Source organism: Oncorhynchus kisutch, linkage group LG14 (genome assembly GCF_002021735.2).
Source record: "Oncorhynchus kisutch isolate 150728-3 linkage group LG14, Okis_V2, whole genome shotgun sequence".
Taxonomy (NCBI): domain Eukaryota; kingdom Metazoa; phylum Chordata; class Actinopteri; order Salmoniformes; family Salmonidae; genus Oncorhynchus; species Oncorhynchus kisutch.
Genome location: NC_034187.2, coordinates 25,348,743 through 25,360,945, shown reverse-complemented (window position 1 = coordinate 25,360,945; position 12,203 = coordinate 25,348,743). Strand labels below are relative to the sequence as shown.

At 45.4% G+C, this 12,203-nt stretch overlaps 1 protein-coding gene across 2 annotated transcripts in view; it reads left to right on the top strand.

The window, feature by feature from the left end:
* prkcha (protein kinase C, eta, a) overlaps positions 1-12,203 on the top strand; it is a 57,125-nt gene that overhangs the window by 24,985 nt on the left and 19,937 nt on the right. For both annotated transcript variants that reach the window (XM_020501252.2, XM_031788115.1), the window contains exons 8-9: positions 1,049-1,183; positions 1,283-1,456. In XM_020501252.2, coding sequence (XP_020356841.2) covers positions 1,049-1,183; positions 1,283-1,456 — 309 coding nt within the window. The remainder of the gene's footprint in view (positions 1-1,048; positions 1,184-1,282; positions 1,457-12,203) is intronic.

Below are 12,203 nucleotides of genomic sequence, written 5' to 3'. Positions count from 1 at the left end.
GTACTTTGGTGTCAAAGTGCAAGCCAATCCCAGAACAACAGCAAAGGACCTTGTGAAGATGCTGGAGGAAACTGGTACAAAAGTATCTATATCCACAGTAAAACGAGTCCTATATAGACATAACCTGAAAGGTCGCTCAGCAAGGAAGAAGCCACTGCTCCAAAACTGCCATAAAAAAGCCAGACTACGGTTTGAAACTGCACATGGGGACAAAGATCGTACTTTTTGGAGAAATGTCCTCTGGTCTGATGAAACAAAAATAGAACTTTTTGGCCATAATGACCATTGTTATGTTTGGAGGAAAAAGGGGAAGGCTTGCAAGCCGTAGAATACCATCCCAACAGTGAAGCACGGGGGTGGCAGCATCATGTTGTGGGTGTGCTTTGCTGCAAGAGGGTCTGGTGCACTTCACAAAATAGATGGCATCATGAGGCAGGAAAATTATGTTGATATATTGAATCAACATTTCAAGACCTCATTCAGGAAGTTAAAGCTTGGTCGCAAATGGGTCTTCCAAATGGACAAAGACCCCAAGCATACTTTCAAAGTTGTGGCAAAATGGCTTAAGGACATCAAAGTCAAGTTATTGGAAAATATGTGGGCAGAACTGAAAAAGCGTGTGCAAGCATGGAGGCCTACAAACATAACTCAGTTACACCGGCTCTGTCAGGAGGAATGGGCCAAAATTCACCCAACTTATTGTAGGAAGCTTGTGGAAGGCTACCCAAAACGTTTGACCCAAGTTAAACAATTTAAAGGCAATGCTACCAAATACTAATTGAGTGTATGTAAACTTCTGACCCACTGGGATTGTGATGAAAGAAATAAAAGTTGAAATAAATCATTCTCTCTACTATTATTCTGACATTTCACATTCATAAAATAAAGTGGTGATCCTAACTGACCTAAGAAAGGGATTTTTTTTTACTAGGATTAAATGTCAGGAATTGTGTGAAAAAGTGAGTTTAAATGTATTTGGCTAAGGTGTATGTAAACTTCTGACTTCAACTGTACATACATTACATAAGCATACTCTGTTGTCCCCCAGTCCCCTGGAGGGCAGGGCCAGGAGCGGGCCCTCAGTGTGAGGAGGGAGAGTGGAAACCCTCAGCAGCAGACCAGACGGCTGGGTATCACTGACTTCACCTTCCTACAGGTGTTGGGCAAGGGCAGCTTCGGCAAGGTGAGACAATAGAGATACACTATGGAGCGATAACACAAGGGACTGTGTGAGGGTTTGGAGTTGGGTTAGTAACGTGTGTGTGGTTTATTCTTATTTCAGGTGATGCTGGCTCGGTTGAACAGCAGTGAGCGGGTGTTCGCAGTTAAGGTGCTGAAGAAGGACATAATTCTGCAGGATGATGATGTTGAGTGCACTATGACAGAGAAGAGAGTGCTGTCACTAGCTGGCTGCCACCCCTACCTCACTCAGCTCTACTGTTGCTTTCAGACACTGGTGAGACACGCACACATTCTTACATTTACAGTTGACTGCAGTCACACAATATATATATTTATATGTAATGCAGTTAGAAAAGCCAAGGCTAGCTTTTTCAAGCAGAAATTTGCTTCCTCCAACACAAACTCAAAACAGTTCTGGGATACTGTAAAGTCCATGAAGAATAAGAACACCTCCTCCCAGCTTCCCACTGAACTGTAGATAGGAAACTCTGTCACCACCGAAAAATCCACTATATTTGAGAATTTCAATAAGCATTTTTCTACGGCTGGCCATGCTTTCCACCTGGCTACCCCTACCCCAGTCAACAGCACTGCACCCCCACAGCAACTCGCTCAAGCCTTCCCCATTTCTCCTTCTCCCAAATCCAGTCAGCTGATGTTCTGAAAGAGCTGCAAAATCTGATCCCCTACAAATCAGCCGGGCTAGACAATCTGGACCCTTTCTTTCTAAAATGATCTGCCGAAACTTTTGCAACCCCTATTACTAGCCTGTTCAACCTCTCTTTCGTGTCGTCTGAGATTCCCAAAGATTGGAAAGCAGCTGCGGTCATCCCCCTCTTCAAAGGGGGGGGGACACTCTTGACCCAAACTGCTACAGACCTATATCTATCCTACCCTGCCTTTCTAAGGTCTTCGAAAGCCAAGTCAACAAATAGATCACCGACCATTTTGAATCCCACCGCACCTTCTCCGCTATGCAATCTGGTTTCAGAGCTGGTCATGGGTGCACCTCAGCCACGCTCAAGGTCCTAAACGATATCTTAACCGCCATCGATAAGACACAATACTGTGCAGCCGTATTAATTGACCTGGCCAAGGCTTTCGACTCTTTTCAATCACCACATCCTCATCGGCAGACTCGATAGCCTTGGTTTCTCAAATGATTGCCTCGTCTGGTTCACCAACTACTCTCATAGAGTTCAGTGTGTCAAATCGGAGGGCCTGTTGTCCGTGCTTCTGGCAGTCTCTATGGGGGGGCCACAGGGTTCAATTCTTGGGCCGACTCTCTTCTCTGTATACATCAATGATGTCGCTCTTGCTGCTGGTGAGTCTCTGATCTACCTCTACTCAGACGACACCATTCTGTATACTTCTGGCCCTTCTTTGGACACTGTGTTAACAACCCTCCAGACGAGCTTCAATGCCATACAACTCTCCTTCCATGGCCTCCAACTGCTCTTAAAAACGAGTAAAACTAAATGCATGCTCTTCAACCGATCACTGCCTGCACCCGCCCGCCCGTCCAGCATCACTACTCTGGACGGTTCTGACTTAGAATATGTGGACAACTACAACTACCTAGGTGTCTTTTTAGACTGTAAACTCTCCTTCCAGACTCACATCAAACATCTCCAATCCAAAGTTAAATCTAGACTTGGCTTCCTATTTCGCAACAAAGCATCCTTCACTCATGCTGCCAAACATACCCTCGTAAAACTGACCATCCTACCGATCCTCGACTTCGGCGATGTCATTTACAAAATAGCCTCCAATACCCTACTCAATAAATTGGATGCAGTCTATCACAGTGCCATCCGTTTTGTCACCAGAGCCCCATATACTACCCACCACTGCGACCTGTACGCTCTCGTTGGCTGGCCCTCGCTTCATACTCGTCGCCAAACCCACTGGCTCCATGTCATCTACAAGACCCTGCTAGGTAAAGTCCCCCCTTATCTTAGCTCGCTGGTCACCATAGCAGCACCCACCTGTAGCATGCACTCCAGCAGGTATATTTCTCTGGTCACCCCCAAAGCCAATTCTCCCTTTGGCTGCCTCTCCTTCCAGTTCTCTGCTGCCAATGACTGGAACGAACTACAAAAATCTCTGAAACTGGAAACACTTATCTCCCTCACTAGCTTTAAGCACCAGCTGTCAGAGCAACTCACAGATTACTGCATCTGTACATAGCCCATCTATAATTTAGCCCAAACAACTACCTCTTCCCCTACTGTATTCATTTATTTTGCTCCTTTGCACCCCATTATTTCTCTCTACTTTGCACATTCTTCCACTGCAAATCTACCATTCCAGTGTTTTTCTTGCTATATTGTATTTACTTCGCCACCAATGCCTTTTTTGCCTTTACATCCCTTATCTCACCTCATTTGCTCACATTGTATATAGACTTATTTTTCTACTGTATTATAGTAACTGTATGTTTGTTTTACTCCATGCTGTTGTATGTGTCGAACTGCTTTGCTTTATCTTGGCCAGTTCGCAATTGTAAATGAGAACTTGTTCTCAACTTGCCTACCTGGTTAAATAAAGGTGAAATACAATACATAAATAAAATGCCTAGATTGTCCTGTTGAGGGCAGCAGTGCCCTAACGTTATGAGTGTGAGAGGTTAAATTGATTGTGACACAGGAAGCACAGTGTGAATGGCCATCTGGATGCCAGAGCTATTCTACCACCCAGAGCCTGCTCTGTTTTAGTTGTTTGAACCGTCGCTGGCCTACTTCAATGTGGATGAAAATCGAGCAGTGTTGAGTGATGGGTTAACTCTGGCTCCTAGACCCTGCTTACTATGTATACCTCAGCTACCCCAGACCACACTCTATCTTCACTCCATAGTTCTGTCTTCGTTGAGTGGGAGTTACAGTACTTCATATCTTAACAATACAAATTGTAGCTGTACCTCATCTCTCACAGAGCCTCTCTACGCCATTCATATCCATGACTTATCCAGTTGGGTTACTTGTCAATATTTTACCAATGACATCAAGTTAATCTAAGACATGCTCAGTAGAATAACACAGTAAGGGCTCTATAGTCTTTACCTACCTAGTGTGCTGCAGTTGAACAGAACACCTTGTACTGGCTAGTCATGTCTGGTACATTTATGGCCCATACGTAACTGCACTCCGTGTTCCACAGGGAAGTGTTTTTCCTGCTCCCATATTCTGGAACATATGTGTGCCTAACCTGTAATGAGATAAATTATTTATGTATTTGCACAGTGTACTTAAAATGGAGCTGGAGAAGAAGGCAGATGTTTTACATGCCCCCAACAGATTGTGTTTTTTTGTTTGTTTATTTGCGTTGTTTGTAACTTATTTTTGTAACTTATTTTGTACATAATGTTGCCGCTACCGTCTCTTATGACTGCAAACAAATTCTGGACATCAGGACTGCGAATACTCACCGCGGACTGGCAGAATCCTTTTTTCCTTTAACGAGTCTGACGAGCCCGACGTGAACGATATACTGCTTTCTCGGGAACAGGCACATATCCCTGTGATTTGTGTGAAGAGGAGGCGGAGAAAAAGGGGCTGGAGGGTGGGTTGCCTTCTGAGAATTCGTAGGCGATCGAATAAACCCCCACTTTCTTCCTTTATGCTAGCAAACGTGCAATCTTTGGACAATAAAATAGATGACCTATGCGGAAGATTAAACCATTAACGGGACATTCAAAACGGTAATATCTCATGCTTCACGGAGTCGTGGCTGAACGACGACAGTCAACATACAACTGGCTGGTTATACACTACACTGGCAGGACAGAACAGCGGCGTCTGGTAAGACAAGGGGCGGTGGACTATGTATTTTTGTAAATAACAGCTGGTGCATGATATCTAAGGAAGTCTCTAGCTATTCCTCGCCTGAGGTAGAGTATCTCATGATAAGCTGTAGACCATACTATCTACCTAAAGTTTTCATCTGTATTTTTCATAGCAGTTTACATACCACCACAGTCAGAGGCAGGCACTAAGACAGAAATGAAGGAGCTGTATTTTGCCATAAGTAAACAAGAAACGCTCACCCAGAGGCAGTGCTCCTAGTAGCCAGGGACTTTAATGCAGGGAAACTTAAATATGTTTTACCAAATTTCTATCAGCATGTTAAATGTGCAACTAGAGGGAAAAAAACTTTGGACCACCTTTACTCCATACACAGAAGCATACAAAGCTCTCCCTCGCCCTCCATTTGGCAAATCTGACCATAATTCTATCCTCATTCCTGCTTACAAGCAAAAATGTAAGCAGGAAGCACCAGTGACTAGATCAATAAAAAAGTGGTCAGATGAAGCAGATGCTAAGCAAAAGGACTGTTTTGCTAGCGCTGACTGGAATATGTTCGGGGATTCCTCCGATGACATTGAAGAGTACACCAGTCACTGGCTTCATCAATAAGTGCATTGATGACGTCGTCCCCACAGTGCATACCCCAACCAGAAGCCATGGATTACAGGCAACATCTGCACTGAGCTAAAGGCTAGAGCTGCCGCTTTCAAGGAGCGGGACTCTAAACCGGAAGCTTATAAGAAATCCCGCTATGCCCACCGAAGAACCATCAAACAGGCAAAGCTTCAATATAGGACAAAGATCAAATCATACTACACCGGCTCTGATGCTCGTCGGATGTGGCAGGGCTTGCAAACCATTACAGACAACCAAGGGAAGCACAGCCGAGAGCTGCCCAGTGACACGAGCCGACCAGACGAGCTAAACTACTTCTATGCTCGCTTCGTGGCAAATAACACTGCAACATACATGAGAGCACCAGCTGTTCCAGAAGACTGTGTGATCACGCTCTCCGCAGCTGATGTGAGTAAGACCTTTAAACAGGTCAACATTCACAAGGCCACAGGGTCAGACGGATTACCAGGATGTGTACTGTGAGCATGCGCTGACGAACTGGCAAGTGTCTTCACTGACATTTTCAACCTCTTCCTGTCCGAGTCCGTAATACCAACATGTTTTAAGCAGACAACCATAGTGCCTGTGCCCAAGAACGCCAAGGTAACCTGCCTAAATGACTACCGACCCGAAGCACTCACGTCTGTAGCTATGAAGTGCTTTGAAAAGCTGGTCATGGCTCTCATCAACACCATTGTCCCAGAAACCCCAGACCGACTCCAATTTGCATACCGCCCCAACAGATCCACATATGATGCAATCTATTTTGCACCCCGCACTGCCCTTTCCCACCAGGACAAAAATAAACACCAATGTGAGAATACTATTCATTGACTACAGCTCAGCGTTCAACACTGTTGTGGCCTCAATGCTCATCAATAAGCCAAGGACCCTGGGACTAAACACCTTCCTCTGCAACTGGATCCAGGACTTCCTGACGGGCCGCCCCCAGGTGGTAAGGGTAGGTAGCAACACATCCGCCACGCTGATCCTCAACACAGTGACCCCTCAGGGGTGCGTGCTCAGTCCCCTCCTGTACTCTCTGTTCACTCATGACTGCACAGCCAGGCACGACTCCAACACCATCATCAAGTTTGCCAATGACACAACAGTGGTAGGCCTCATAACCGGGAAGACAGCCTATAGGGAGGAGGTCAGAGACCTGGCCATGTGGTGCCAGGACATCAACCTCTCCCTCAACATGATCAAGACAAAGGAGATGATTGTGGACTACAGGAAAAAGAAGACTGAGTACCCCCCCCATTCTCATCGATGGGGCTGCAGTGGAGCAGGTTGAGGGCTTCAAGTTCCTTGGTGTCCATCACCAACAAACTAACATGGTCCAAGCACACCATGTAACGGTTTTCCTTAGGTGAAGCGGACCAAAATGCAGCGTGGTTATATTGATTCATGTTTAATAAAAAAAAAGAAACACGAACACTACAAAACAATAAACGTGGAAAACCAAAAACAGCCCTATCTGCTGCAAAACACAGACAGGAACAATCACCCACAAACCCACAGTGAAACCCAGGCTACCTAAATATGGTTCCCAATCAGAGACAATGACTAACACCTGCCTCTGATTGAGAACCATATCAGGCCAGACATAGAAATAGACAAACAAGACATCCAACATAGAATGCCCACTCAGATCACACCCTGACCAACCAAAACATAGAAACATACAAAGCAAACTATGGTCAGGGTGTGACACACCAAGACAGTCATGTGAAGACAGCATGACAAAACCTATTCCCCCTCAGGAGTCTGAAAAGATTTGGCATGGGTCCTCAGATCCTCAAAAGGTTCTACAGGTACACCGTTGAGAGCATCATTGCCTGGTATGGCAACTGCTTGGCCTCTGACCACAAGGCATGACAGAGGGTGCCTAGTCACTGGGGCCAAGCTTCCTGCCATCCAAGACCTCTATACAAGGCGGTGTCAGAGGAAGGCCAAAAAGATTGTCAAAGACTCCAGCCACTCTAGTCATAGACTGTTCTCTCTGCTACTGCATGGCAAGCGTTACCGGAGCGCCAAGTCTAGGTACAAGAGGCTTCTAAACAGCTTCTATCCCCAAGCCATAAGCCTCCTGAACACCCTAATCTAATGCCTACCCAGACTATGTGCACCCCTCCCTTTTACAACGCTGCTACTGTCTGTTGTTTTCATCTATGCATAGTCACTTTAATAACTCTACCTACATGTACATATTACCTCAACTAACCAGTGTCCCTGTACATTGACTCTGTACCGGTACCCCCCTTTTATATAGTCTCGCTATTGCTATTTTACTGCTGCTCTTTAGTTACTTGTTACTTTTATTTATTATTCTTATCCATATTTTTTTTAACTGCATTGTCGGTTTGGGGCTCTTAAGTAATCATTTCACTGTAAGATGTATTCGGCGCATGTAACTAATACAAATAAAATACATTTGGCCCATTGGTATCAGGGAGTCGTGGCTCTGCAGTGACAGCCACATGAATCTGCTATATGGGCTCGTGAAATTAAATGTTATTGGTCACATACACATGGTTAGCAGATGTTAATGCGAGTGTAGCGGAATGCTTGTGCTTCTAGTTACGACAGTGCAGTACTATCTAACAAGTAATCTAACAATTCCCCACCAACTACCTAATACACACAAATTTAAAGGGGTGAATGAGAATATGTACATACATTTATGGATGAGCGATGGCCAAGCGGCATAGGCAAGGTGCAATAGATGGTATAAAATACAGTATATACATATGATATGAGTAATGTAAGATATGTAAACATCATTAAAGTGTTGTTGAAAGTGACTAGTGATCCATTTATTAAGGTGATTGGGTCTCAATGAAGGCAGCAGCCTCTCTGAGTTAGAGATTACTGTATAGCAGTCTGATGGCCTTGAGATAGAAGTTGTTTTTCAGTCGCTCTGTCCCAGCTTTGACACACCTGTACTGACCTCGACATCTGGATGGTAGCGGTGTGAACAAGCAGCGGCCCGGGTGGTTATTGTCCTTGATGATCTTTTTGGCCTTCCTGTGACATCGGGTGCTGTAGGTGTCATGGAGGACAGGTAGTTTGCCCCCGGTGATGCGTTGTGCTGACCTCACCACCCTCTGGAGAGTCTGGGTGGTGCAGTTGCCATACCGGGCAGTGACACAGCCCGACAGGATGCTCTCAATTGTGCATCAGTAAAAGTTTGTATCCACCCTCTGGAGAGCCTTGCACTTGAAGGCGGTGCAGTTGCCATACCAGGCTATGATACAGCTCGGCAGGATGCTCTCGATTGTCACCCAAAACCCTGACAAACTTTTACAGATGCACAAGACAAATTTCTTCAGCCTCCTGACTATCTGTGTGGGTGAACCTTTTCAGTTTCGAGGAACTTAACTTTCCACCTTCTCCACCGCTGTCCCTTCGATGTGGATAGGTGGGTTCTCCTTCTGCTGTTTCCTGAATTCCACGATCATCTCCTTTGTTTTGTTGAGTGAGATGTTGTTTTCCTGAAACCACCTCTGAGTGCCCTCACCTCCTCCCTGTAGGTTGTCTCGTCGTTGTTGGTAAGGAAGCACACTACTGTTGTCTGCAAACTTGATGTTTGAGTTGAAAGCGTGAATGGCCACGCAGTTGTGGATGAACAGGGAGTCCAGGAGGGGGCTGAGCATGCACCCTTGTGGGGCCCCAGTGTTGAGGGTAAACGAAGTGGAGATGTTGTTTCCTACCATCACACCCTGGGGGCGGCCGGTCTAGGAATGCCGGTAAGGAGGAAGTGATGTGATCCTTGACATGTCAATCAAAGCACTTCATGATGACAGGGCGTAATACGGGGCGATAGTAATTTAGTTCAGTTGTCTTTGCCTTCTTGGGTACAGGAACAATGGTGGCCATCTTGAAGCATGTGGGGACAGCAGACTGGGATAGAGAGTGACTGAATATGTCCGTAAACACACCAGCCTGCTGGTCTGTGCATGCTCTGAGGATGCGGCTAGGGATGCCGTCTGGGCCAGCAGCCTTGCGAGGGTCAACTTTTTTGGGATAGGGGGCAGTATTCGGAAGTTTGGAGGACTGAGGTGCCCAAAGTAAACTGCCTGCTACTCAGGCCTAGAAGCTAGGGTATGCATATAATTAGTAGATTTGGATAGAAAACACTCTAAAGTTTCCAAAACGGTTAAAATACTGTATGTGAGTATAACAAAACTAATATGGCAGGTGACAACCTGAGGAGAATCCATCCATGAAGTGCTATTATTTTGAAATGCCTGTTTTTCCATTGAAAGCCTATCCACCATACAGAGACTTATGACGCAGTTCACGATTCCTATGGCTTCCACTACATGTGGCCAGTCTTTATGCATTGTTTCAGGATTTTACTCTAAATGAGGGAGAAACACCACTTTCAATGAGAGGCCAGTGGAAATTTCCAGAGATGTGTCCTGCACGATTCCTAGAGCTCGCCTTTCTTGTTTTTCCTTTTCTATTGACGAAGCTATTGTCCGGTTGAAATATGATCGATTATTTATGACAAAAACAACCTGAGGATTGATTATAAACATCGTTTGACATGTTTCTACGAACTTTTATGGTACTTTTATGAGTTTTCGTCTGCCTGCTGTGACTGCGCTTTGCCAATGGATTACTGAACAAAACGCACCAACAAAACTGAGGTTTTTGGACATAAACAGGGATTTTATCGAACAAAACAAACATTTATTGTGTCACATGGAGTCTTGTGAGTGCAACCATACAAAGATCATCAAAGGTAAGTGATACATTCTATTGCTATTTCTGACTTTTATTACTCCTCTGCTTGGCTGGTTACTGTTTAATGATTTGTCTGCTGGGTGCTGTTCTCAGATAATCGCATAGTTTGCTTTCGCCGTAAAGCCTTTTTGAAATCTGACACAGCGGTTGGATTAACAATAAGTTCATCTTTAAGCTGATGTATAACACTTGTAGTTTTAGGAATTTTTATTATGAGTATTTCTGTTTTTGAATTTGGCGCTCTGCAATTTCACTTGCTGTTGTCGAGGACGCTACCGTCCCACCTATCCCAAGGAAGTTAACACGTTTAAATGTTTTGCTCATGTCGGCCACAGAGAAGGAGAGAGGGGGGGGGCTGCAGTCCTTGTTAGAGGTCTGCAAAGAATGGCACTGTATTATCCTCAATGCGGGCAAAGAAGGGGTTTAGTCTGGAAGCGTGACGTCGGTGTCTGGGACGTGGCTGGCTTTCTTTTTGTCGTTTTTGATTTCCTGTAGACCCTGCCACATACGTCTCGTGTCTGAGTCATTGAATTGCGACTCCACTTTGTCCCTGTACCGGCATTTCGCTTGTTTGATTGCCTTGCGGAGGGAATAACTACACTGTTTATATTCAGTGATGTTCCCAGACCTCTTTCCATGGTTAAATGCGGTGGTTCGCTCTTTCAGTTTGCCGCGAATGCCGCCATCCATCCATCCATGGTTTCTGGTTAGGGTAGGTTTTAATAGTCACAGTGGGTGTGACATCGCCAATGCACTTCCTTATATACTCACTCACCGAGTCAGCGTATAGATCGGTGTTATTCTCTGAGGCTGACTGGACCATATCCCAGTCCGCGTGATCAAAACAATCTTGAAGCGTGGATTCCGATTGGTCAGACCAGCATTGAATGGTTCTAGTCACTGGTACATCCTGTTTGAGTTTCTGCCTATAAGATGGTAGGAGCAAGATGGCGTCGTGGTCGGACTTGATGAAGTGAGGTCGGGGGAGGGCTTTGTATGTGTCCTGGAAGTTAGAGTATAAGTGATCGAGTGTATTACCCCCGCGAGTACTGCAATCAATATGCTGATTGAATTTAGGTATCCTTGTTAAAATCCCCAGCTACAATTTAATGCAGCCTCAGGATATATGGTTTCCAGTTTACATAGAGTCCAGTGAAGTTCCTTGAGGGCCGTCGTGGTGTCTGCTTGAGGGGGAATGTACACAGCTGTGACGATAACTGACGAGAATTCACTTGGAGGTAATATGGCCGGCATTTGATTGTAAGGAATTCTAGGTCTGGTGAGCAGAAGGACTTGAGTTCCTATATGTTATGATTACACCATGAGTCGTTAATCATGAGGCATACACACCCCCTCTTCACAGAGGGGTGTTTATCTCTGTCGGTGCGATGCATGGAGAAGCCCGGTGGCTGAACCGATTCCAACAACATATCCCGAGAGAGACATGTTTCCGTGAAACAGAGAATGTTACAATCTCTGATGTCTCTCTGGAAGGCAACCCTTGTTCGAATATCGTCTACCTTGTTGTAAAGAGACTGGACATTGGTGAGTAGTATACTTTGGAGCAGTGGGCGATGTGCACGTCTACGGAGCCTGACCAAGAGGCCGCTCCGTCTGCCGAGGCACAGTTGTTTTGGTTCGGCTTCTGGGATTAGATCCATTGTCCTGGTCCAAACAGAGGACCCGCTTCGGGTATGTCCTATTCCTGGTCGTAATGTTGGTAAGTTGATGTCGCTCTTATATCCAATAGTTCTTCCCGGCTGTATGTAATAAACTTAAGATTTCCTGGGGTAACAATGTAAGAAATAATACAAGGACTCGAAGCGAGGCGACCATCTGTCGGCG